At 41.9% G+C, this 27,977-nt stretch overlaps 1 protein-coding gene across 4 annotated transcripts; it reads right to left on the bottom strand.

The window, feature by feature from the left end:
- Positions 1-82: 82 nt before the first annotated feature.
- Positions 83-27,534, bottom strand: SMG7 (SMG7 nonsense mediated mRNA decay factor; the record flags this gene model as incomplete). Of its 4 annotated transcripts, XM_079536086.1 has the most annotated exons (22): positions 83-196; positions 687-835; positions 928-1,098; positions 2,362-2,521; positions 3,100-3,180; positions 5,241-5,390; positions 6,962-7,327; positions 8,787-9,175; positions 10,335-10,479; positions 14,123-14,408; positions 14,772-14,891; positions 15,432-15,492; positions 15,829-15,899; positions 17,877-18,033; positions 18,846-19,008; positions 20,949-21,084; positions 21,421-21,571; positions 22,245-22,316; positions 23,129-23,300; positions 25,558-25,690; positions 26,177-26,294; positions 27,507-27,534. In XM_079536086.1, the coding sequence occupies 22 exons, from the start codon at positions 27,511-27,513 to the stop codon at positions 83-85; spliced, it is 3,372 nt and encodes a 1,123-aa protein (XP_079392212.1). The 4 variants fall into 4 exon arrangements, with proteins under 4 accessions (XP_079392212.1, XP_079392213.1, XP_079392210.1 ...); XM_079536087.1 differs by lacking the exon at positions 5,241-5,390; XM_079536084.1 differs by lacking the exon at positions 27,507-27,534 and having other exon boundaries at positions 13,976-14,408; positions 26,177-26,229.
- Between the last annotated feature and the right edge of the window lie 443 nt (positions 27,535-27,977).

Here is a 27,977-nt window from a genome sequence, read left to right as displayed (position 1 = left end):
ACAGGACTGTGTGGGCCAGTCCTGCAAACCCAACATGCCATGGTTTATGGAGCCTTGGTTTGCAAGGGTTGCCACCTCGTTCTCAATGCGGCGGGTTCATGGCGCCTTGTCCACGTTGCTGCTTCTGCTTCTGCTGCATTAACAGCTGCTCCAGGGCCGAGGGTCCAGGGTGCATCATGGAACTGGACCAGATGGACTAAAAACAAACAGTCAACACTAGCACCTCCTGGTTTGAGGCAGACCTTTTCTTTCAGGTGAAAAAGCAGAAACTGTTCTGTGTTCTCTCTTCCCTTTGCAACTCATACCTGTCCTGTCATGAAAGTTACCCAGACTTCAAAAGAAGGCCTTCTGAAGAGAGGCTCCCCTTGAAGATTACCCTTGCCTCGTGAACGGAAAAATCTATCGCACATTAACAATCACTAATTTTAGACTGGTCAAAGCAAATGTTATTTCTCCCAGTTCTGCCAGCCTGTTCTTGTTCCACAAAATATTCAAGAACAGCAGAACTGCAGAACTGTGACATCTCCTAGCACTGGTCACACCTCCCACGCTGCTATGGATCTGCGGGAAAAAACCTTCAAGGTCCCAGTGAACTCGGACGCAGTGCACACTGCCTGTATCCCATAACACCACACCCTTTCCATAGGCAAGCACCCACGCCCGAGCACAGCTTCAGTTCAACACACCTTTAGGCTCTCCATGAGCACAGCTGAGGAGTCCTCCATGGCGGGGCCTTGGGCTGCCCAGGTGCCACTGGGAGCGCTGGACTGGTGCCAGCTGCTCTCTGAGGATGAGGACGTGGCTGGGAGGTAGTCCAGACCAAACCCTCCCATCGCTGAAATGGGGAAGAGAGACAAATTCAAACAAATCTATTGCAAAACAAACGCAGACAGCTGGCTTCTTCCAGGCCTGGAATGCAGCACTTGCCTGGCTTATCTGTTTTCCAGCGGTCTGCGATTCTTCTGTCTCTGTTGTCTGGAGTCCCAATAGGTCCAAAGTTGGAGAAGGGAACAGAATTGTGATTATGGGTTGGAGGGGAGCTTGGCAAGCTGCTGGGGTTGGAGGAGTGAGGAGACTGGCTGGCTGGTGTCGAGTGATCTGATGGTTAGAAGGCAAGAGGAAAAAGGTGAAGATGAGAAGCTTCCTCATTCTGACTTTCTTAGTGCTGCTAACCATTCTGCCATCACCATTTTTCCAGTGCTGAAGGCCTGTTTTTATTCCTTCACATGAGTGTAATGCAAATTCCTAAATTCTAAGTGGAAATGTTTGTGCATATAAAAAAACCAGAATGACTGTTTAATGCATACGTGCACTTAGCAAAACAAAAAACAACCTCAAGAGGGTTGGCTAACAGATTAAGCTTTCCCCAAGTTTCTTGGGCACCTTTTCTCAAACCAAAGCAATAAAAATCCTATCTCCAAGCTCCACAAGCCAATATAAAATAACTTTAGATCTCAAGGAGCTTCAAGTTCACAACTCAAATTTGAAAGTTTCACATTTCTGTGAATTTGAAAGTAATTCAGACCAGAACCAAACACCGAGCAAAGGAGGAGGCTGACGTGGGAGTGTCCGCAGGCAGAGTGTTGCCTAAAGAGAACCAGCAGAGCAGGGCGCCAGGAAGCTACGTGGTCTCAAATGAGGTGAAGTGAAAGCTTAAAAGCTGTAACCATGTCCTGCCATTACCCCTACTAGCATTAAGGCCCTCTGCAGCTCCCTCCATTTCATCTACAGCAGTCACTTCTGGTTTGTTGCAAAAGTTTCACTATGACCAAGCAACATCTGCAGGGGACAAGTTATTTAAAATCCTCTCATTTGTTAGACTCGGCTAACTCCTTCCTTCCTCTCACACTCTGCTGGATTTTTAGTGAGGGTAAAGCCATGACAATTCTAATGTATTTTATGCCCTTCCGAAAATGGTTAAAGAAAAAGCTAGTTTGCTTTGTAGGCTGCTTCAAAAAAAGAACTGTCATACTCTACTCCTCACTCTTTACAGTTTCTCTTTCAAATATCAGCATTATGAAATCTAGTTCTTCCTGCTTTTTCCAAGGAAACAACACTAAAAGCAGGCATTTTAAAAATTAAGTCCTACTCCCAAGTACTTCTGAGGAGTAAGTTGAAAAGATTTCAGGATCTAACACTTCCTGCAGCTTTCACCCTGCTCAACTGCTTCAACTAAAATCTGTGCTCTTACACTACAATAGAGACAGAATCCCATCACATTTCAGAGGATATGTAAAGATAAACAGAAACCTTCAGACCTCGTAAAAGATTTTCTTTTTAATTTCTAGTTACAGTTAACTTGGAGTAGGTTCAGAATTAACTCCCATCCTCTTGAAGTCGAGACATTCATGCCAGGATTACCTGAGCTGGCTGGAAGGGATGGAGACCATGGGGTCCCTTCAAAGAGAGAATATAGCGAAGTCTCCTGATGGGCAACTGAAGGGGTGACCTCTGTTTTTGTGCTGGTATTCATATTTTTCCCATATACCTCATTAAACATGCTGTTATTTGGATACCTTTCCTGCAAAGCAAAGAAATAAAAAAGCAAGAGCTTGAGTACAAGATTAATTTGAGAAACAGGTCGCACAAATGAAGCAGTTACAGATCTAAACACTTTTCTAACACCCTTCTCATTCCTCAGAATCTTTTTTGAACATTTACTTGACAAAGTCCATCACATTCTGAATTTCTTCTGCTGGATCGCAATGCCTTCATAAACTTTTCATGCTTCCACTCAAAAGACCCTGCTCAGCAGTTCCTTGGAAGAGAAGAGGCATTCCAACAGTCAGGAATAAAGAAACAACTGTGTCACAAAGCCTGGGGATGAACCCTTTCTCTCAGCAATTCCTCTGAAAGCATCCCAGGAACTCAACAAGACTCAACAGCACATCTGTGAGCTATAGCTAGGATGAATTTCAGAAGACCATTGATTTTCAAAAACAGTAGGAGGCAAAGATCATCTTGCTCATACGGACTAAAATTAGGCATGTGGATCTCCTTGGTGCTTGCCATTAGTTTGTACCAAAGGATGTGCCTACACATCTAGCTTAAAGGCAAGTTTGAACAGCATAAAGGCTTCCAACTTTGGTCATCACGTACCTGGTTAAGAGAAAAGCCACTGAGGGACAGGAAAGATGACGACTGAGACATCAATTCTGACGGTTTCTCCAACAGGGACTTCTTCAAAAACCAAAAGTGGAAGAAGAGCAGTTAGTGTTCAGCAAAGCGAGCAAGAAGAAAGTAAGCTATGAAGAGCTACCAAAGTATACTTGGTCGTGTTTAAGGTCTCTTGTATTTCAGCCTCGGTACCCTGGAGGATGAGGTGACCAAGCGAAAAACAGAAGATCACAAGTTTCCTTTCTAACTGTAATCATTGCCTAAAATCAACTGGGACAGGTGAGAGTCTCGGGCAAACCCTGCTAACAGAACAGCTTTTAGAATCCTAAGTGCCTTTGGGTCTGACACATCTACAGGGGACATTCCTACCAAAGCTACCAAACCTATGGCTGTGTCAGTGAGACAGGATCCTTTCCAGGGACATGAGAACTCACCCACACCTGCTGAGACCCTTGTATGTTGCTATTCACTGACAGGACTTTTCAGTTTTGAATACTCCTGTACACTCTTAGACAGTAAGATTAGCTGCGAATTTAATCGTGTTAAACAGTGCAAGCCTCATCTAGTGCTCTCTCATTTTCATTAAAAATGACTACAGTTGAAAAGCCCCAGTATTTACAGCACAGGTTCCAAAGCTTCCCCTGGTTCCACGTTAAGATATCGTGGCCTTTTCCATGACCCATTCCGTCATCTACACCCCCTCCCGTACAGCTGTTATTTGCAGCCTAATGTTTTTCAGTTTCCTTCTTCAGCTCTTATTATCATTAGGTAATAAAAAAAAAAATACAGACATGAAGCAAACCTATTTGGGGAAGAAACTGGTTATCACCAAAGCACAAATCACAGCAACATTCTGAAGCTTGCTTGGCAGACAATGAACACCACTGAATTTAGGATCAGGATCACTGAAGTCACAGAATCAGTAAAATCAATTAAAACCACGTATGATCCAGAATTACATCTGTAGTCTCATTCCAAACAAAAGTTCTCTTGCACTCAAACCAGCTTGACGTATCAGATTTTATTATTCCAATAACAAAAACCTGCATTAGTTTTCCTTCTCTACCATCATCTTACTATCTGGAATATCTTTGCTTTTGTCCTGTAAGCCTGAGACAAACAGCCTTGTTTCCTTGGCAAGCAGCCCCTAGCTTGTTAGGCTTTCAAAGTGCCAACTCATTACTTTGAAAACACGTTTTAAAAGGCAGACAAAATTCACACTCTGCATATGCACACAGCTTGCACAGAGAAGTATTTCCTTTGACAGCAGACAGCAATCGTAAGAGCTTCAAAGGAAGCTGTTGAAGAAGCAGCTATTTATTAGTTTCTTAGCAAATTTAAGATGACAGCAATGGGGGCCTGCTTTGCTACTGGCTCCTTGCAATGACATGTAGAAAAACCTGAGGAATGGAGTTATTAAGCAGAAATTCCATGTCAAGCCACAAAAAACTCTTCCTTATTACCACCACATTTCCAAAATACGTGTTTAATGAGTTTGCTCCTAGCTATAGAAGAAAGGCTTACTGCATTTTCAGAGGTAATGTAAAAATTCAGCAGCTCAAAGGCCCTCTAGCTACTGAACTGGGAATACATACACATACAGTAATCTGTCAAAACTTACTGTACTGATATAGGAGTTACTGATTATTTGGACAATTGCTTGCAGTATTCTTCTAAAACCATCTGGCCCTTTTACAGTCTCTTCTGCATTTAATAGTGTGGCTTCCCCCTGCCATTATGCAATTCCTCACAATAAAAGACACTCTTGTTCTGATGACTTCCACCATATACATCCTTATTACCAACCCCAAACAACTGCAGAAGAACAGGCATGTTAAATGACAATCCTGTGTCTTTCCCGTGAACTGTGCTTACAAAAAAAGAAGTCCCAGTTACACTGATTGCTCTTTGGACGTGGACAAAGAGCTGTACTGGGTGCTAAGTCACCTCTGCAGTTATCCAGAGCCAGGGGCCTTGGTCTGAGCTCTCACACAGAGACTGACTCAATGGTGAGGAGGTGGAGGGGAGGAATGGGGAGGAGAAAGTAACTTCCCATTTCTTACAACTTCACAGAAGAAAGAGATGCCAGTTAGAGAAGCAGCAGTATTAAGTCAAATACATACAAAGAGGCTTCGTCCAGGAAGAGAGGCGAGAGGCCCCAGCAGAGCTGGGTAAAGATCAGGAGGATTAGAGAAAATCAGCTCTTCCTCCTCCTCCAAGGCAGCCAGACTCTTTAACAGGTCCGGAGGAAGCAAAGGGGAGCTCTTGGGGTCCTAGTGACAGAAACGAGCACAGTGAGACAACAGAAGGCAGAACGGGGAAGAGCAAGAGCTGAGAGAGGCTGAAGCAAAGCAGGACGAGAGAGCAGAGGGGGAGGCAGACTTGTGAGGAGTGCAGAGGGCAGCATGCAGAAGGGTGAGATGAGAAGAGTGCAACAGAGGGGTGTGGAGGTGCACAGAGAAAACACTGAGCAGAAAACAAAACCAGCCTAACGTGTGCCAGGAGTGCTGCAGCTGCCTGTGAAGTAAGTGGTACAGCCAAAGTGATGGGCAGCTACTTTTAATTAACACAGCACGTGCTTCCCATCGCGTTACTGACAAATACCAAAATCTGTTTTTTACATTTAAGGACAATGAACATGATTTATTTTTCCTGATAAGATCTTTAATTATTCTTCCAGAGCTGTGAGTAATTTAGGTTTCAACTATGGTTGCATTTGCATCTTCCTTCCTCTGCTTGTGGAACTGAAATCCTGTAAGACTCACTTCTCTGCTCATGGCTACTACACCACAGCACAGCTCCACAGACCAGGCAAAAAAATACCCTGCCAAGTGCAAGTAAAAGTTGGCATCCCAAGATTTGGAAGGGATGCCTAAAACAAGCACCGTGGACACTGTCTCTATCCGTATGCAGTGTGCTTGCACCAAGGCAATGCTTTCCTTTTAGGGATGAGAACAAGGCTTTGACCCACTCTCCATCTAAAAGCCACAGCCTGACATCAGGGTAGAGGCAGTCTCCTGGATATTGTCTGGTTTTTCTCCCTGAAGGATAAGCTAAGTGATCCCAGCTGATCTCTTGAACATTGAGTGCATCTACAGAGGCATATCTGACCAGAGGTTTAAAAAAGCCTCTGTTTAAGTTTCCTTATAAACAACATTAGAAGCACTTCCAGACAACTCGAGACCGTTAATAAATAACAAAGATGGCAGGCTTTTTATAAACTGCAGCATGAAGCACAACTGCACAGACAGAAGCAAAGTATTCCATCAGTGCAATCAAGAGCTAAGGAAGGGAGTCGCTCAGCTCTCTTGCTGCATGGTGGGATTTGCAGAGGGGGAAAAGCAAAGAAAAAAAAAAATCCCACAATGGGGCTGCTCCTACCACCCTTGATTTGTAGCCCAGGCTGAGGCTGCAGTAGCCAAACTATTCAACACACTCAAGGTACTCTGTGGGTGGCAAGAGTTTATTTAAAGGGTAATAACTCAATTGCAATTATTTGGATGGTTTTCATCAGGTGCCAGACAAGAATTTCCCCTGTCAGCTGCCACATTTCTTGACCTGGCAGACACAGTACAGAGATCGGCATCTATATCTACACTGAGCAGAACTTGCACCTCCTTGATTTAAATCTTCAAGAATCTGATCCCACAACACAGCCCACTGAAGTGGCAAATTCAGTACCATTTGCCGGGATCCCATTTACCAACACCAACATCCAGCTCCCCACTAAATACACTCATTAACTTGCCTGGGGCTAGAGGGGACTCCTAAACACAGCACTCCTGCCTGAGCTGTCAGCAATGCCAGAACCTCACTGTTTTTCACTTGTAATACAGATCTTTACCTCAAAGGTCATCCTGGAGACAGCATCCTGCTCTGGACGGAAGACTCCTTGCCGCTTTCCCCTGCGCTCCACATTAGACTGCTGTGCCATCACCCTATTGTCAGCCATGCCAAAGGAAGAGTCCCAGTAATATTCTGGCACCTTGACTTCTGAGGGGTTCTGGTTATATGGCTCCATTGGGAAAGGCTTCATTTTTTTCTCCAGAGGTTGCTGTTGCATCACAGGAGACTGTAATGACTGTTCAAACAATTTTAGAGGATCCTGGGCCTGCAGGTAATAGGACTGCTTTACTGGCATAATCTTCCCCAGTGAACCTTGGACTTGAGGCAGGTTCCAGAGCTGCTTTGATGAGTCTGTCTGTGGAAACTAAGACAAAGACACATGCTTTCATCAGCAGGTAGGAACAATTAATATTAACTGAATGCCTAAATTCATTCAAACTGTTGTTCTAGCCAACCCATTACAGATATATTACAGGCATTCTAATTTGCTACATTACTCACCAACATTCAGACTCGATAGGCATATTAGCCTCAACAAGCTATGTGCCAATAGCCAGGCCTAATCCTTACTTGAAGCCAGCACTTAACAGCACATTTATTAAAGTACTGAACTGCTGTCCAGAACAACAGGAGGGTCTTGCCTGTAAGGTCAGACAGGCCAGAATGCAGATTTCATCAAGCACGTACATACAGAACTAAGTGTGAGGGAACTGAGCCCAACAGAAAGAGTAAGATTCAGACTCCATTCTCACACTTAAGTGAGACATATTTACAAAGACCCAAGAGAAGCATCTCAGAAACATCACTTTCATACCTTGTCCATAAACAGAAACAGACAAAGCAGATTACCACACACCCAACTTCCCTCTTAATTCAGAACCATAAGTTCATGCCCCTAAACTTCATCTGTTTATCAAATTCTCCCAGAAGTTTACAGATCAAAATTCCAAAGTAAGATTCTTAACAACAGCTTTTGAAAGATAATCCAGTCACTAATGGTGTTCCTCAGGGGTCAGTGTTGGAGCCAGCCCTGTTTAGTATCTTTACTGATGATCCAGATGAGAGGATTGAGTGCACCCTCAGTAAGTTTGCTGGTGATACCAAGGCAGGAAGAAGTATAAATTTACTTGAGAGCAGGAAGGTCCTTTAGAGGGATCTAGTCAGTCTAGATCAATGGGCTGAGCCCAACTGTGTGAGCTTTAACAAGACCAAGTGCTGGGTCCTGCACTTTGGTCACAACAATCCCATGTGTTGCTACAGGCTTGAGGCAGAGTGGCTGGCAAGCTATGTGGAGGAAAAGAATCTGGGGGTGTTAGCTGACAGCTGGCAGAACATGAACCAGGAGTGTCCCAAGCATCCTGGCTTGTATCAGAAATAGCATAGTCAGCAGGACCAGGATGTTGATCATCCCCTCTATTCAGCCCTGGTGGGGACACACCTTGAGTGCTGTGTTCAGTTTTGGACCCCTCATTAAAGGAAAGATATGAAGGCCCTGGAGCATGTCCAGAGAAGGGAAACGAAGCTGGTGAAGGGTCTGGAATGAAAATATTGTGAGGAGCAGCTAATTGGGATGGGTCAGTCTGGAGAACAATTGCTCAGGGGCACCTTTTGGCTCTTAACAACTGCCTGGAAGGAGGCTGTGGTGAGGTCAGCATCTACTCCCAGATATCAGCAACAGGATAAGAGGTAATGGCCTTAACTTGTGCCAGTGAAGGTTCAGATTGGAAATTAGGAAAAATCTCAGAAGACGCACTGAGTTACTGGAATAGGTTGCTCAGGGAAATGGTGAAGTCACTGTCCCTGGAGAGTCAAGGAAAGCTTACCTGCTGGAACCCAGAGTGGTGTGGCGGACTCTTCCCCAGGCCCTGCACAGCTTTTGTTGGGGACTGTTGCTGCTGTTGCTGGGCCAGAGCTTGGACCTGTAACTGGCTTGCAGATTGTGCTGTTGCCTGAGCTGGTAAAGATGAGAGGGGCTGCTGGGAAGGAGGCGGTGTCTGCTGAGGTCCCTGGGTCATAGGCCCCGGTCCTGAGGGCCGCTGCTGGCTGTAAGGAATGTGGGACTGTTTCCCACCTTGCACCTGGTTTCCTGCAGGCGAGTGAGCCGTGGGCTGGAGGAAGGTTCCTGGGACAGAAACACCACCTGGGAAGGTATACCCTGTGCTCATGGAGAAAGCCACAGGAGGAGGGACAACATAGGTTGGAGGTGGAAACCCTGCAAAAGAAAAATATGCCTTTCATTGCAGTTTCTCATACCAGACAGCTTCCTCAAGAAGAAACTGTTGTGAATTTATTTTGCATATTTACACTATGAGTACAAGAAATAACACCATATATGCACTATAGTGTCCTTTTCTGCCTTTGCAAGTACACAGTTACAATCACAGTTCTCAAGTTTACTGCCAGTATTCCAGGTGCTGATAACAGCCTGTCACAGCAGTATCTGTGAGAACTGCAGGATTTCCATCCCTTTATCTCTGTGCTTTTGTTTTCCTCCACTAACTTTCTCACTCACCACCGTGGCGTTTTTGATGTGTTACCTTTGAAGCTCCTACTCCCTCAATCACACATTTTGAGAAACAAAAGCAATCAATAAGTCTCCTGCCTCCTCCCACAGGATAACTAGTCTCAGGATTAATTTAGATAAGCAGACAGATGGTGAGCAAACCAATCCTCACACCCGCAAGATCAATTTCTTCCCCTTAGCTCACTCAAAAAAGCCAGGTTTGGAAGGAAGCTTTAATTCTGTCTACGACAAGCCAGATTTCGTGGTGACTTTAGAAAAAGGGAGGTGCTTCTGTCTTATTTAGCAACTGCACAGAGCAGCTGCTGGAATGATACTGCTCCTTGCTATTCTATGAGCAAAGATGGACAGCAAGGCATGGCAGGAACACTCCTCAACAAAATGGGAGCATGCAACGCAGCTACAACAGCAGATGACACCACACAAGTAACAGCTTGAAGCGTGAGCATCACTACAAAAGAACTGAGCTATAAAGAAGAAAGCAGTGTGACTGATCTTTTATAATAGTCCTATGCAGAGAGAACACGTTCTCCTGGGCTTGCAGAAGTCTTTGTCATGTTTTGACTAACTACAGAAACAACCTCCTGTGAAGTGCCTTGATCTTGTACCCACTAAACAAGAAGGAAGGTAGCAGATTTCATGACAGATCTTGATTCAGATGCATAAGGAATCTTATTCATTTTGTTTCAGTTCTGCTACACCTCTCCTTTACTAGGCTGTAAGAGTCTCAATGTGGGAATGCTTGTTCATTAAAGCAGCTACCACCTTCAGAGGTTATAACAACTAATATTACAGGTTTTTCTTCATAGTCAACAGTAACGTCTCACTTTGAACAAACACTACAAATTACCTGGCCGGCTAGGAAGAGGGGGGAAGGCTCCTGGGTGATGAATGGGGATGAACTGCGAACTGCTGGCCTGACTTGGAGTCTGAGTTACAGGTGTTTTCCTGGCTTCGGACACTGGAGTCTTCCTCATTTCTGTCTGGGATTTCACCTAATGCAAAATAAAGCAAGAAGAAGTTAGATTACTTTTCCTGTAATTACCCACATCACAGCTCAAGCCAAAAAACAAAATCAGGTTGTCTGACAGATAATTTTCTCGGTGTTAGGAGGAGGTTTGGAACATCAGAATGCAATTCTTTGCTCTCTGTCCTCAGGCACTCCTTGCCTCACGAAAGCACCTGAAAGATAGCTACCCCAAGACTGCAACAGGCTCCTCCTCTAGTGAGGAAGTGGGAAGCAAACATAATATCCTCAGACCATACAAAGAACTTACCAAGCTACTCGCTTGCAGTGCCTTAAAAAAAAAAAAGCTAACAGTGCTATTAATGCTTCTCCTAGGGTGCTGCTACTGCTACTTACCTGCAGCACCTCAACAAACAAACACTACCACCTTCCTACATAACTTTTTCAACCTCCTCACGTGGTGCTGAATATGCACAAACTCCTGAGTATCATGAAATTCTTTTGATCAATGGCATATACAACAAATAGCTGAAGTGCTTAACCTCTTCCAGTTTACTGTGTAACTGCTGTATGTTCTGTTAAAAGAGCTGCACCAGTTAAAGGCAGAGAGAAGAATGTAATGTAATGTTTACCTGATTCTGAGTCAGTTGCAGTCTGGGTCTTCCTGGAGAGGAAGACAGAGGGGAAGACTACTTTCCCTTTCTGTTCAGCTCGGCAGAACTGCCTGGAATGCAAGATGGAGCAGGCAGGAAAAAGACAGCAAGCAAGGAACCCGGGCAATACAGGAAGGGCCCAGGAGCAGACCTGACGCCAAGCCTCAGAGGTGATTGAAAGAAAAGGTGGTGTTTTTTTTGTTTTGTTTTTGTTTTTTTAAATCAGGGGCCAAATGAAAAACGCAAACAAAAAGAAAAAAATCAGTGTGGGATTTATTTTAACATTTAGTTCTGCTGATTTAAAAGGACTAAGAGAACAGGTGCATCTTTCCAAAATATGACTGGGGTGGCGGGACAGATGCATTCAAGTTTTCTTGCAAGTCTTTCTCCCATTTAGAAATTGTGGGAGCACAGTTTTGTTTTCATTTCATTAAAAATGTAGGATATGAAACTGGGAGGTTTGGGTGCATTTCTCATCTCCCATTAGAAAAAGTTGGAAGGTAAGTCCTCCTCCTCATGGTCTGGCTGATGCTAAATACCATGAATGATGTAGCAACTTCTGCTCCCACTCTCATGCCACGTCTGCTCACTGCCCACCTTTGCCCTTTGTCACATTCTGAACATTTCACTCATATTGTCCCTTTTCTCCACAACAAGCCAAACATTTTTATAACTGATACTGCGTGCATTTTTTCATAGTAACATCAGAATTCAAAGATGGCAGTGGGATTTCAAAGTTCTAGCCTACCATATGCTGAAAGCTGCAATAAAACATCCCCAAAGGTGGCTTCTGAAAGCTAAATTACTGGATTTGTTTAATCAAGAAAGACAAATTTCAATTGCTTCCCTTGTTTCTCCTTGATCTCACCTCAGAAGCATCAACACTATCAAACCTTTATATCCCTAATGGTCTCAAGGCTCCCCACCTACTGCCTGGGGAAGGCACCATTTCCTCCCAGTGGCCTTTCAAGATAGCATCACCTTGAGTAAGTTTGCATTATATCTCACTTTGCAGCTAGCATCATCACCTCTAGCGAGCAGAATCAACTTGTGCCACACTCTCATGATCCTGAGCATGCAATTTTCCACAAATCCATGAAACAGGACTAATCACTTCCCTACAACGATCCTAACATTTTTGCTAAGTAGGATCTGCAATGACTATAGCTTTTAGGTTTTTGAATGAACTATGAAGTAGATAAAGCTTGAAATTTCAAAGAAGGAGAAAGCAAGTAGACTACTAACTGGTACAAAACCTACACTGGCTTGTTTTCAGCAGAGCAAGGAGAAAACCCTCCCCGTATTCTGCAGTAGATCTGGGTAAATAAGTCCTCCCAGTCGTATTTATATTAAAATAAAACACTGTACTAGTTAATATAACTAGAGCTGATGGGGCTAAAAAGTCAGGGTTAATACCTATGCAACAAGAGATGTACAGTGACCAAACATATCAGAACGCAGTATGCTACACTTGGGTTTGAAATGTGTTTTTGCTGGTTTTATAAGTCTTAAGACTAAAAAGCATTAAATATTTGGTAGATCAATTATGTCAAAATGACAGTATCTTCCTTATGCCAAAAAACTGCACATACTTATCAGAACATCATGTTTTTCCAGACTCTGGTCCTTCTTTTTCAAGACTGTGGCACAAACACTGAAACTGGGAGTTATGCTCAGGCCTGCAACCACATTCCAGACACGTTCAATAAATAAAATTCCTGTTATTCTACCTCATCTAAGCTGTTTTTCAGGTACCAGTCTCTTGTTGAGTGACTCACAAGCAACTGCCACATGGTTTCTGCAAGCTACTCCCCTTCACACCTGCAAAGACCTTGCCAAAAACTACCAAATGCTGCCAGTGCAGACCTACCAGCTCATAATGTTGATGCCTAACAAGAAATAATCAGGAGGATAACAAGAATGATTCAAGGGTCCAACCAATGCATGCTAGAAAGACACAAAAAGCTGGTTTATCCAGCCTAGGGAAAACAAGATCTTGCTAACAAGGCCCTCAGAGCAGTTGCAGAGGAGAAGACAGGTTATTCTGCAGACATGATCTAGGAAGCAGTAGGACAGTGGCAAGGGAGGTAAACGCGTAACAAAGTAATTTGTACTTGTAAGAATGGTGAAAAACTCACACAGTTTCTCTAGGGAAACAACAGCACCTCCCCATCTAACCCCCTGTTTACATACTGCCCTATGGAAGCCAGAAGAGTAGATTCATTATCAGCTTAAGAAGTGATCATTTTTTGTACACAATGCTCACATAAATGCAGGAAAAAACACACACCTTGAAAAACACAAGTAGAAAAGAGCCACTGATGTGACAACCAACAATTCCGAACAAGGACCTGAGCAGGGTAATTGCAGTCTAAAAGCTGTGTGGTCTTCCTTACTTTCAAGGAGGTCTACCTGACTTCACATGCAGTACAGTGATGCGTTCAATTTATTAAATGTGCACAAGCAACTGACCTGAAAATGCAAAGTACCACCCAGTTCTTTCACAGCAGAATACAGCTGGGAAAGAGTGACTAGGACCTGGTCATGCAAGCTGCCCTGTTAACCCGACCAATTTGTGGAACAAGCTCTAAGTCCTTGCTTTTTAAAAACATAAACATACGAAATGTCACCTTTCACTGTTCCCTACCTTTTCCTCCCCCCAGAATTGAGACAGCATCAAGGAAAAGAGCAGAAATCCATAGGCAGTAACACGTCTGGTCTCTGAGGTAGACACGTTTCTTTGCGCATTGCAGGTCTCTGCAGGACCCGCGGAGAGACCTCAGCTCTACAGTGTTCTGTGCAAGCAGTGATGGCCCTCACTCAAACATCATACTGCCTAAGATACAGTATCCCTTTGATCTCAAGGCTTACCTGAACTGCCACATTCTGCTTTCCTGCTTCTTGTATCTTATCCACACCGCATTTCTTTGTTTCATTCTTTCTTTTGTTGTTATCCTTCTTTCCATCATTCTTACTGGCTACTATTCCTTTGCTATAGTCCCGTCTTTCCCTACCCACATCTTTAGGAGGATAGATCCTCCCCTGCTCTCTGTTCATTTCCCGTGGCTTAATATTTTCTTTAAACGTGACCATTGGTTTTTCTCCCGAGTCACAGTTGTTTAGACTTCTGCCAGATGACAGAACTGATTTGAGTCCAGGGCTCCCATCTGTGGATAGTGGCTCTGCAATAGAAGTTTCCTGCAAGGCGAGGCTCTCTTTGGCTTCACTAGGGTCTTCTAATATTAATTCTGGGATTTCCGTCAAGAACAACAGCTTTCCCACCTCATTTTCACACTGAATCAGCCTGAAAAAGACAGAGGAATTGAAAAGCATATCCAAATAGGTTTTCATATGGCAACCTCACACATTAACACTCTTTCTCTCATCTCGGCTGCACTTCAATACCACTATAAAGGTCTTATCAAACACGATATTTCACTACAAATAATTCCTATCAGAACTAGCTCCTGAAGCAGCGTGCTAACTACAGCACGCTGTGAGTTATTAGTGCTGCCAGTCTTTCAGCATCAGTGCAACGTGCACACTTTATATCAAACTGCTCTTTAAAATAATAAGAAAAACAGGTACACCTCTGTCACTTGTACAACCCAAGCTTATGGTAGCAACTGAAAACAACTATTTGCTACTTAAAGCTATTTGTGATTACCTGGGCTGGTTATCAGCAATCCATTTGCCTGTGAAGATCAGTCGCTGTTGCCGTATCCGACGCTGCTGCCCTTCTTTATCTCCTGTAATTGCCTGGTGGCCTTTGGAAAAATCCAAGTTCCTAGCATTGAAATAGGAGAGGATAAAATATTAATTACAGTGCTCCCCTCAGCAAAACCACATTCCTTCAGAAACACAATTAGTCGGTATTACTTTATCATAACTTCTGGTATTTCACCAGATCCTACATGCATGACAGTACAGGCATCCAAGTTACAGATCCAATTCTCTATATTAAAGGTGCTTTTTTTGGAGCATGACATTAGTCACAGGACACAGTTAAAAACAGTAAAAACCAGTAAAAACGTATTATATTTGAAAAAATTATTTTCCTCATTTCTTATTTTTTTCCCCTCTCAGTTTAGCAGCCTGAAGATTGCAGAAGAAAAAGCCATAAGCAATTCTGTAAGCATGTAACTTTCCTAGAGCTTTACTGTAGACTGGCACAGAACCTATTTGCCTCTTCAGAATGGAGACTGGAGTCCTATGTTATCTATTCCAACAGTAGCATGCATTCATGAGCAAGATACTATAGGGAACAGATCAATGTCTACCAAAGTAGCAACACTACAAAGAGCAGTTGCCTTCAGCTGTCACCCACCTGAATGAGGGTCTCAGAGCCAAGAATCCTTGCAATTCAAATTCTTCTGGAAGGGGGGTTGCTGGTGAATAGACAGTAAACAAGATAAGGAAAGCATTAATGCATTTAGTACAGAACAGTAAAAAGACACCTCAGCAAGGTCTCTATACACAGTGAAGCCTCCTGCTAATGTGCTTGACTGTACTAGGCCAGTCTGCAACCCGAGGAGATAGAATAAAGCACAGTCAGCTGAGCAAGAGAAAGTAGCACTTACCAAGTGTTCATACGCATTCATATAGAAGACAACTTGTTCAGCTATCACCTTCCAACTGCAATTTCCCACATCATCAGAAAAGGCTGTATTGTTTTGTTTTTTTTGTTAGTTTGTTTTTAAAGCATAGACCAGAAGTATTCTTACCATTATTATTGGATAGATCTTCTTCATGAGGATGGAAGCTGTTTAGAAGAGAAATCAGCCAGGGCCATATGCTGCAAATCAGAAGGCAGACAAATTAAGTGAAAACCACAAAACGTGGAAGCCACTCACCTTATTAGAGAAATATTGAAATCTATTACACTGTTACAGTTCATATTACTTCTCTGATTTCCAATCAAAGGTTTTTCCTCAAGTGTCAGGGAAAAGATCACTGTCTTGAAGTACTTGGTATTTTCAAAAAGCCAGCCTAAGGCTACCCAATAAGCCAGACTCTTGCAGTATCATGTTCATGAGCCAACAACTCAGGAAGCTGGCTATGAATTTAACCAGACAAAAACATTGCACGAGCAAAAGTTCAGAGGGATCTGAACTTGCTTGTAATCCGTGTTTTCCAGTCCACAGCTGCCTACTATCAAAAGATGGTAAGTGAATCAGTTTGGACACAAAATGTTAAGAGATACACCTGCCGTTCTACTGACATTAGCAAAGCTCTGTTGCACTGAAACAGATACCAGAAAGGTAAGAAGGTCTGAAGTAACAGAGATGAAAAGTGGGGGGTTAGCTGGCAGTAACCCAAGCTTGCCCCAGCAATACTGGTACAAGTTAGGACTGGAAATTGCTTACAGAGGTCTTGGAGCAAATAATTTAAGAATCACAACAATCACTGCAAAGCTGCTTAGCATTTAACTACTACCAACAGGCTGCCTTATTTATTACCTAAAGTGTAGGCAACCTTCTTTGGCTTTAGCAATGGGCATCGTGGCTATGAAAGCAGCAGGCAAACTATTTTAAGAAGTTGCCTGTTGTGCTAAAAGTGACATGAATATTTGTCCTCCTTCAGCCGCAGCCAGGCTTTCAGCCACCAGCCAGCACCTGGACTGAAGAATGCGGCATGCATTTGAAAGCCTGGCTCAGCCACATGGTTGCATTATGTTGTACATTGCTTCTGTATGCTAAAATAAGCAATAACTCCTTCCTGTGACTGACAAAAACAAAAAACAAAAGGAGGGAAAAAAAGAGAGAGCACAAGCCTGCTGCAATGTACAGTACGTGCCAGCTTTTCACTACAGATTTGAAAGAAAATAGAGATTTCATAATAAGAGATCTCTAAATCGGAACAATGTAGTCACGTAAAAAATCTAGATGCAATGTGGTTTGGAAAATTCGTTTCCAAAGAAATGAAACAGGTTAATGCTGATATATTGGTTTTTGTCTCAAGTTCTTGTCTACAGGTTCATCTGCCTTTCCAGGTAAATGCCTTTCCTATTTCAGATGTTCCTCCAGTCTGGAGTAGGGTTAAGGCAGCAAAGCAAGCTGCTTTCATGCTGTTTTCCTTCCAGTGGCAATCCTAGGAAAAATACTCATCCAACTGTGTCAGTAACTGCTCCAGTCTGAAGAAACATTTACTAGATCAGAAACACTTTACTGAACTGCTATAACTAATGGAAAGTTCACAGGCTATAAACAAGTTGGTTAGTTTTCAACTATTTAAGCGTGTTTATGAGATTAGAAGCAGAAGTGAAAAACCAGCAAGAGTCCAGAACAGTAATGTCTGTGCTGACATTTCAAGACCTTCTCTACCAAAACCAATTTATTTCCAAGATCATGAGCCAAAAAAAATCTGGATTCCAGCTCTGCCCAAGCCAATGACTTACTGCATGAAATTAAGGCAAGTATTTTCCTGCCATCTACCTCAATAAATCTGAGAAATCATTACAACAGACCTGACTAATGGTACACTCAGTTATGCTGAAGTTAAATATTATAAAGCAGAATCTTCTTCTGATCTTAACTTTTAAAAGTTACAAGCAACCCTGAAGCCAATTTAAAGCCAAATAAAACACCGAAATTGCTCACGTATCACATGTGTCACTGATGTTTTATGAACACTGTAAGCACATTTTTCAGATGACAAAAATCATAGAAGATGTAACGACAATGTCTAGGATCAGTTTTCCTACCAATCTGTATATCATCAGTCATTATGACCTTACACAATTAAATGTATCAAAAGAAAGATTAACACTCACTACCGTCTTTCATCTACTACTGCCTCCTGGAAAACACTGGGCCTAAGTTTCAGCCAGTCCATTGAAACCTTCACTGCTGGAAGAGGATATGCAGCCCCAGAGTCCTCCTGGTAGTCATTTTGTAAAGGGCACTTGCACAGAACTCCAAGAAAGGACACTGAAAAGTGAGAAAAGGAAAAAAAAAAAAAAAAAAAAAAAATAGTGCAAGAATAACACTTTCAAACTGATCAAATGATCTCATCAAATAAATCCCTGTCATAAAAGCATACTTTCAAGAGCTAGTTCTTTCAGCAGTCCAATTACTTCATCTAAATTCAATGGCAGATCAGATCTCTTCCCCCACCCTATAATGTAGTCTTCTACCATGAAGAAAGTTTTTTCCTTTTTTTTTCCCCCCTCCTCTCTTGTAAGTAAAATGCAAATTCTTTTAAAAAGTCAATAAAATTCAGTGAGAACCCCATTACAATCAGACCAGAAAATACTTGTTTGCATATTGTAAGTGGCCAGCTCTCAACCATCTATCCACATTTTATTCACTTTCCATCTCAGCATGTACACAGATTTGTACCTCTGCAGGCAGGCAGCTGTTAGAGCACACAGGCTTAGAAACAGCACCAGATAAAAATGACCTTGGTGCTTCCACAGTGAACTTCAGGCTGGAACCTGGAGGGGTTTTGTAAGCTGAGCTTAAGCCTTTTTGAGTTAAGCACTCATAAATTCAAAAGTCAAGAATTCTCTGCACTTCTACATAACATTATCAAAGGCACAGAAGAGCTGAGACCTGGTTTGTCAGCACCAGGTCACCCTCAGTCCTAGCAAAATAGAAAATAGTTCAGCATTCACCAGCAGCGCTAGACATGAATGACCCTGCATAACCACTCTCTCTTAACTTTCCTCCTTTTGACAGCAAATGACTAATGGATGCCATGTAAAAACAAAAGAAACGCAAAGAACAGTTTTCATACTCACTGAAGAGAGCCAGTAGCTGTGTCCAGCAGAGCTGCTCGTCCTGGCTGTAACTGTGCTGCTCTGTTTCACTGCTGAAATCTCGCAGGTGATGCAGTTGAAACAGATTGATAACAGTAATATGTACCAACTGCTGAGAATTGAAGGCCTTTTGAAATAACAACCTCTGCAACAGAGACATATACATAAAACATGCATTTTTATATGGTAAAGCACACCCCCCTGAAAGGATGAGAGTAGCTGCTACTGCACTGCTGGACTAATGTTTCTGCCCTCAAGGCAACACTCGTTCTACATTTTTTCAGGTCCTCACTAATAGTGCAGCACAAGGCACTCCCAGCAGGACACAGGCAGATGCCTGCTGTTAAACCCATGGTTTTTGCTCACAGAGGTAACAAATCAAAGAGCCCTTAGGAGTGGTTCTCTTCCAGAAAAAGTGTGGCTGTAATGTGCAATTACAGCACTGTAATGCAATGCAAGAATTGCAGGAGCGCGTGTGCCTGCTGCTCTTCTCAGCCTTTCCAAGAAATGTCAGTGATAAGGCAACATTTTAAAATAAAGACAACAGGAAAAGTTAACCACTGAGTGATTATGTATTAAAGACTAATTCCACATCTAACTTCATGTGTCATAGAGTGCTGCAATAGCACAAGCTATTTACAAATGCATCTATGTATTATTCTAAATCACAACCAATCCGTTCTGTTTCAGACAACAGTCAGGCAGGCAAACTGCTTAACCAGTGTAAGCATCAGAAAAAATGTCAGTTCTGTATGGAACCTTGGTTGTTAGTTAAAGGCAGGAAGCAATTGCCAGTTGGCAATTCAAACCAGTGGTGCTGGCAGGAGCAGAGCCATGGGCCTGGCTGAACACTCCTGCCCCTACAACTGCTTTCCAAATTCACAATTAACATCAGCCACACAAATCAGTCGTTATCCACCATCCAAACAACTTCACATCCACATTCAAGTCATCTAAGTCAGAAGAGTTACTCTCTAGTGAATTAAGCATTGCATGATGTAAACAAAAGCAATCCAAGCAATAAAATAGGGCTCAATTAGCTCTATTTCAACACTGTGGATCAATTAAAAAAGTAAGGCCTGAGCCACAAGCCTGAGCAATGCTTGTAGTTATTGATTATAAGCACTGTGGAAAAAGCAGAACTTGCTCAACAGTCAACAACACAAAGAGAGACACAATTATTTAATTTTGAAAAACTCTTAGCACTTAAGCAGCTCACATTCAAAGCTCATACATGTCTAGCCCTGCTTTTATTTCAATGACTGTTTGGACCTAGCATTTTTAATGCACAATGAAAGGTAAACTGACACTACGAAGATGACCTGTATTTCTTTAAGTTGCTAAGACCCACTCCCTTTTTTTCATTTGGAAAAACATCTACTCCATTTGCTCTATTGAACTTATCCATGCTGCTCATTTTCTACTAGCGAAGATGTTTCCAGAAGGCACATAACAGACAATGCTGTATATCCACTTTGAAGTTGTACTACCTTGCACCCATACCTTTAAAAGTTCCCTCTGTTTCAGACTTTGCTGTATTGTTCAGCTTAATGAGCTGTCTGCATAATTAATATGTACTCCTGGATTTTCCAGAGGAAACATGTTCTGAATAGCCCTGGTCTACGCACAAATTAAGGTTGTACTTTCAAAGGCAAGCCACTGACAAGAGAAGCTAGTTGTCTGAGTAAGATTAAAAGCAGTCTTATTAACCAGTGGGAGTGATGGTATGCCATCCAAAAATGAAGCATTCAAAACTCTTCAGGCAACTGAGCCAAGACTTTCCAGATTAAGCAGGTACTTTTGCAGAGGTATCCAAGAATCATCCAGGTTGAGGAGCAGAGAATCAGTTGCCTTCACTGATTTATACACCAACACGCCACGTATCAAATGGGAAAAATATCCTAATATTTTGCAGAAGTCAACAGAACTATCCACTATTAACTGTGATGCAAACCTTCCATAACTGGCTACTTGAGCTCCACTTGCTTTAGCACGTGAAAAATGTTATTATTGGACTGTAATTTCAGAACTCTGCCACTAAAAATATTCTCTTCAATATACTAATTAATACTTGTTAGAACTAACCTTGAACTGTTCTTCCAGCTTTTCTCGAAGAGGGCTCAGCTTCTCCAAGCTCTTACTCAGGTACACGTGGCCATGGAATTTAATAAATGCCTTGATGAAGTCAGACACACTCCATCGAGTCTTCACCTCATCACGACTATGGTCAGAAAAAAAACACCTGGCTTCAGTCTATGGAATTAAACAGAGCTGCACATAACATTACAAGCTTTCTCTGTGAAGTTCAAGAAGGAGCAATGTCCATGCAAGGCTGCTTTTTCACATTGGCACAACATGCTTTTGTCCTGCACTCCCTACTTGCACTAAAAGCATCCCAGACACAGAATATCCTTTGTTCCACGCATGCATAACAATGTTCTGACTGGAAAGGGATGTCAAGGGACTTCAGTTTCCACTGCCAAACACAACTAAGTTCTGGCAAGGGAGGCAACCTCCTCTATCCTATCTGAACAAAATACATCATGCTTAGCCTCACCTTTCCAGTGCTTTAGAAAGTGCTTTTTGTAGGTTAGTGGATGCAGCTGGGAAAGGAAATTTCACAGCAATGCTTCTGCAGTAGTAGAAAATTGTGGTCAAGTGGTCTCCTTTGGAAGAAGCTAGAATAGCCAACTGATTATAAGGCTGACCTGAAGGAGAGAAAAGACAAGTTGTCCAACAAGTGTCATTAAGTGAAGTGGGTTAGATTTGAGTTCAAGCCTGGTCACTTTAAAAGGGAGTAAAAAGTCCTAAAATTTTCAAGAGACAAGATTCAGATTAGTCTGCTCAGCCTTTTCCTCCGGCCTAATTATCAGTATTATTTAAAAGAAAAAGCTTTGACATTTGTGGCATAGATTTTTTTTTTTTTTTAACCATATCCTTCAAAATTAGATAACAAACACTCTGCAAGCTTTTTGTATAAATAAGATACTTTCAAACTAGGCTTCTACCACCAACACATTTATTACCCTATAATTAGGTAAGACCTAATCCAGTTTTACCTCATGACAGAAATTAAATATCAACAGTTCATATTTTTGCCTGCAGTGTAAAATTTTTATTATAAGATGAAGAATAGTTAAGATATAGCTAAAAAATTGAATGACTAATTCAGCATAATGCAGCAGTAAAAGTTTGAGTGAAGCCATGTTATTAAATACTCACAAAAAAAGAAAATTGACACAGATCAGGCAAACAGCTATTACCTAAATGATTTACTGATGGATTAGGCTTTTCTTGTACAGTTGTTTCCAACCACTACACAAGGCAGACACTTCAAATCTTCCTTTCAAATTATGAGACTAATCAGTATCCCCAACTCACCATTAGAAGGGACAAGCTGAGCTGCATGTCTGTAGTAAGACTCTGCCTGGCTTGTCTGATTCCTATATCGAGCTAAAGAAACAAAAAACCCAACAAATTGAGACCAAACAAAAGCAATCTTCCTGCACTTACTTTAGTACAATCCAGTTTACCCCAAGAGTGTTTTATTACCGTTTTAGAAATAAGTATCAGCACTTACAACTATGCCAAACAGCAAGAAGATTCAACAAGTCAAACTTTTTACAGACATCCTTTTACCTCAGGTTCGGTTGTCATGGCTTATCATTTTTTATTTAGAAAGATGCTGTGCCAACAGCAACACATCCAAGGAGCTACAAATACATTTTTTATACTTATCTGCACAACCAGCAACTACACCTACTTTTAGATCATTACATAAACAACTGCAGATTCCTCTAAAAAAAAGAACTTCTTACAACATTTAGTTCTATTCAAAGGAATTTGTCTGTCAAATTTAATGTCGAAATCAAAACTTCATTTATGAAAGGCTGGATTCCTAACCATCTTCCTCGTATACAAGGGATTTAAAAGTAATGTTCTGAAATGGAGAAGCCTGCTGCAACAAGTTTTTCTCATACTTACCAGTTTCAACAGTTCACTGCTCCCACCAGCTATAGCATGGACTATGCAGTCAGTATGCTAGGATACAAGATCCTACCACATCACTACAAAGCCACCCTTGAACATCTCCATGCATTAAAGTTTAACACGTAAAAAATATCTAACAGTGTTGCTTTCCCCTGCAACAGCCAAGTACACCACCAGCCACTAATTTGGAGCACACTCGCACAGATTCCTTGCTGTGAAAGTTAAACACAGAGGCAGAACTCAATGTCCCATCTCTTCTTGCTTTAAAAACTCACCAATATCTCCGAGGTGGACAAGGCAGTGCTGGCAGATGTAGGAGCAGGAGCTAGACTGTGGCTTCACTATGGCGCTGGTGTGCGTCTGTTTATTGCTAATGATTCCCAGCTGGGAAGACTTCACACGACATGGCAAGTCTACATTAAAAACTGTGCACAATTCCTGTAATAACTGGAAGAACAGGTTTAATTTAGGAGCAGTTAGAGGCAGCAATCAGAACAGCACTGAAACAGCAGACAAAACTGGCACACAAATCACCGCTCAGAGGCATGGATTAGCTGAACATGCTTAAAGTCATCAAGTGTAGGTTGCTAAATGAGCATTTGCGTTACTTTATGTGGAAGTCACAGAGCTTTATATTGCTCTACTCTTCCCAGAACTGCGAGGAGAATTTTTACTGGAGCTATGCATCTCAAAGCAGTAAGCACCTCAATTCCCATCTATTCAAACTACCTAGCATCAGTAGAGATGGATTATCAGAGGTCTAGAAGTCTCGCATTTGTTTTCAAAACAGGGATAGTCTTTTTTGGTACCTACATGAACAGACACCATTCTCTGACAATTACAGACAGGTGCTATTCACCTTCTGAAGAAACTCGAAGCATAAGAAATAGCACTCCCTGGGGTTTAGCTTCAGGGATTAGCTTGAATAAAACCAAGTCTGTAGGCAACACGAGGCAAAAGTGGCCGAGTTATCCCATTGGGTGGACTGCCAGTCAGTAAATATTTGTGCTAAGCCAACACTCACTGAACTAGGCAGTAGCTACTTAATCAGATATCTCAAAATTTGATTCAAGGAAAAGCTGAACTTTGACATTCTAATTAGTGCTTTTAAAGTTTTTCCTGATGGACTCCATCGAGTCATCTTGAAATGAATGATTTGTTCTACCAAGTTACATAGTTGGAAATCCAAGTAAAAATTATCAGACTTTCTCCCCGGTGGGAACACACTCAACCTCCAAAGAAAATAAACCTGAGTCCCACCTCCAGATAAATGCATTCAAAAAGCCAAGGACTGATAAGAGATGTGCACTGCCAGCAGCTAAAGATTCAATGTGTTGTTTGTTTGCTGCAGAAAATGGTTGGTGTTAGATCTACTGTATAAAAGACAGAGTAGATGGGTAAGGAGATTAAAAAAAACAAAACAAGAGGAACCTCACAGATAAAAGGATAAAAGAGAAACTAGACATCTTCCAACATGCTGAATCATGAGAATTCATGCTCTTTCCAAAACGCCATTTATAAAGGCCTCACTGTTGGAAAGCAGGTATTGCGGCTGAGCAGTCTTTGGACTAAAAATGGAACGATTAACATGACAAACTGAGAAAGACAACCGATTCTGTGGTGTCATACAGAAGAACAAAGTTTCCTGAAGTACTGCTAGCAAGAAAGACTTGCAAGACAAATGATGTAGATGGCAGACATCTCTTGGCAACCAAGCCACAGCCTGTCCAACTGGCTGCTTCCAACAAGAAGCAACCCAGAAAGCAACGCCCAAGGAAAAATAAATGGAACAAAAAGAAATCAATGCAGTTACTGGGGGGGGAAAAAAAAAAAAGGGACTGCTTTGCACATGGTCAAAAATCAAACCCAGAACTGAAGAAGAAAGAAGGACCTATGCTGCACGTTGCAACCCAAAGTCAGCACAGACTAGCCATGATAAAACAATTAGTCAGGGCACTACTTGATTTACAGGTGACAGCACTGACCAAGTTCCTCAAGCACATAACAAATGGGGAAAAAAAAAAAAAAGGCAAGTTAGCTGTAAAAAGGCCATTACCACACGCTAACTTTCTCTTCAGAATTCTACAAGCTGAAATCTAACCATGCAAAGAGACAAAGCAAAAAATGGCAGTGATGAATAAATACATGAACATGCTTCTGAAGTGAACCGAAAACTCACAGAAGATACTTAACACAAGATCACACATCTATATAGCTTTACTTAACAGGAAGAAGAGCTATATCTGAAGCTTCCAATTTCAAATAATTTCTGACAAAAACATAGAATTAAGAATGAAGATGTGCTTGTAAGCCTACAAACTGATAAAAAAAACTAGCAAGCTGTTATGTGAAACAATACTCTTTGGGACAGCCCTGCTATTTATATGCACAACAGTGGTAGGCACTAAGTCAGGCTTTATCACAAAAAAATAAGCTGTATTTATTGTAGATAGCTCCTGGAAAACATTAACTCAGTGCTAACAGCTGGCATAAGAGTTACAAGGAAGGGACACAGAAACATCATGCCATCATGCAAATCCTCAGTGTATCCACATTTGGGAACAAGCAGTTGGTCGAGCAGGAGAACTGACAGAGGTCAATCAAAGCTTTACAAATGACCCACATGCATGTGGCATATGACTGCAGCACGCATGCTTCCAGACTATGCAGATGTATCACAACCAAGAGATTTGTTGCAACTCACCTGTGTGTAGAAGCCACTAGCTGCCTCCAAGAACAGAGAAAGGTTTGCCTGAACTTCGCTGCGATTTGGATTTGCTCTATTTTTCGCTTGACCCTGTAGCGTTGTGATCTGATTTTTAAAGGCATGATTCCAACTGAAAACAAAAGAAATCCTTTCCTTTTTATTTTGAAAGCATCTTATACCAAGAAATAGGAAAGACCTGTTTAATTATATAGCGTTAAACGTGAAAATGAAGTGCATTAAATTCAGACATCATTCAGGGTAGAAATATTAAATCAGGAAGAATCATCTTTCCCCTCCTCTCAATACCACAGAAATCAACCTTGATACTGTATAGCTAACGTTCCCTTCCTTCTCTCCTCCTTTCTTTGATCTTGCTTACCAAAACTCAATCCTGCATGACACGGTTGCTGCTAACTGACAGAAGTAGAATACTCATCTGTAGAACTCTCTCAATCTAATCCACAGTGAATTCTCACTTTCCACCCCAACACAGCTCTCACTTTAAAGGAAATAAGGCAATCATTTCATAGGAAACAAATCACTTTTCTGTAAGCACTGGGGTTTCCTGCTCATCAGCACACATTACACACACACTGATTTATTGATGTGTACTTACAGGTCCTGCTCCACTTTTTTATCTAAAGCATACTCCAAATCAGTCACGAGCATTTTCTGATATAAGTCCTGTAGAGCTTGTCTGGAAGTCCAGACTTCCGCTGGACCCAGCTTTGAATCTGAGCAACAAAAAGTAAAAGTAGACAATAGTTTTTAAATACTCAAATTATATTGATTATTCACTGTCCTACCAAATGAAAAAATACAACAACACAAGATGCCAAACACCCACTTGTCTCACAGATTCATGAGAACTCTGAAATACAAAAACCACAGAGGGACTGGGGATTAACTTATCCTATAATAAAGTAACTAGAGATTAGCAAAGTCAGTGGCAGAAAACTTGGAGAAACAAAAAGGGGTGACTCTCCATAAGCCATTATGTTGCAGAACTTCTTGTCACTAGATGAATTTTAAAAATCCAGAGGAGGCTGAAAAACTTAATAGAAAAGAAATCCATCAAGTGCAAGTAAGTAGGAGAGTCCGTGAGCTAATGCTGTTTAGGAGAACACCACCGGGAAGTATGGCTGTGTGCTTGCCAGTTTCTAAACACTTTGCTGCCATCTGCTCTACATCATTTGAGGTGAGCGCAAACACAGTCCCTTGCTATCACAGATTACACAGTACAGTTGCCCAAGCCTTGTAAAATCACCTGGGCTGGGGCTGCTGAAGCACACGAGACACACGCTGCCCCAAGGATGACACTCTGCTAATGGGGCAGCCACTTCTGCTGGCTAGATGGATCTGAACAGTCAGGATTTTCCTACAGGGACCCCACCAACCTGCTGCATGTGCTACACCAAGACACTAATCTCGGCTGAGCATGGGTTTGTTATACAGGCATGGGTTCATCATTCTAGTGGTTGAGACATTAATATAAACACTCTCATTTTCCATAAATAATCAAAGTTTAAAAGTCAGCTTGTAGCATGTTGTAACACTCGTGGTAGTGTTGGGATCAACATTTCCACCACCCAGTTTTCTGTAAACCAGCAAGATCCTATCCCCTGCTAACCCAAAGTGCAGCAGTTCCTGTGACAGCCTGGACAGAAGTTTCTTTCTCATCCCCAAAAGGGAGAGTAATAGGAACACGATCTGTTTCCAAATGCTTTTTAACACACTCACAGTCAGCTTTAAGAAAACATATATTTCAGATATAGAAGAGACTAGCATAGTTGCTAAGATTACACTGATATTTATTTACACACAGAGAACAATCTTTTAACATAATGCTGCATTCTCACGAACGTAAGCACAAGGAGCACAGAAAAGAAAGACAAACAATAAGCAAACAGTATTAGCCAGATCTGCTATATAACAAAGGCAATTACCTGTCATGTCAGCCTTCAGGACTTCTGCCTGCCTGTAAGAAAGTGATCAAACAATAAATTAGAAAGACACTGATCAAGTTATGCTAAACCACATTCATGCAATTGTGAGCATAGAAAACAGGGCCAGCTCCTGAGAGGGTGCCTACAAACTAAACTGCCATCCAGCTTACTACCTGCGTTATAGATTTGAGCTATCGCTGTTTATCGATATTTTCTTATACTTCCACACCATAATAAAAGCAAATTGTTCAACTTTCCCTGCTTAGATTAAGTCTATTTCAGAAAAAAACTAAGAACTAAAGAATATTACACAGCACTGTAAGGTTTGCCTGGCAGCAGTGGCTTGGCATATAAACGGCACTTGCTTACCTGTAACTGGGAATGTGAAATTCACTCTTAAGTCACCACACGTGAAATGCTTCCAGAGCACTGAAGACTGCCACCAGTGCCTGTCAGCACCTTGCTGCAGCC

The sequence above is a fragment of the Tetrao urogallus genome (genome assembly GCF_951394365.1).
Source record: "Tetrao urogallus genome assembly, chromosome: 5".
NCBI classification, from domain to species: Eukaryota; Metazoa; Chordata; class Aves; order Galliformes; family Phasianidae; genus Tetrao; species Tetrao urogallus.
This window is presented reverse-complemented; position numbering and strand designations above follow the sequence as displayed.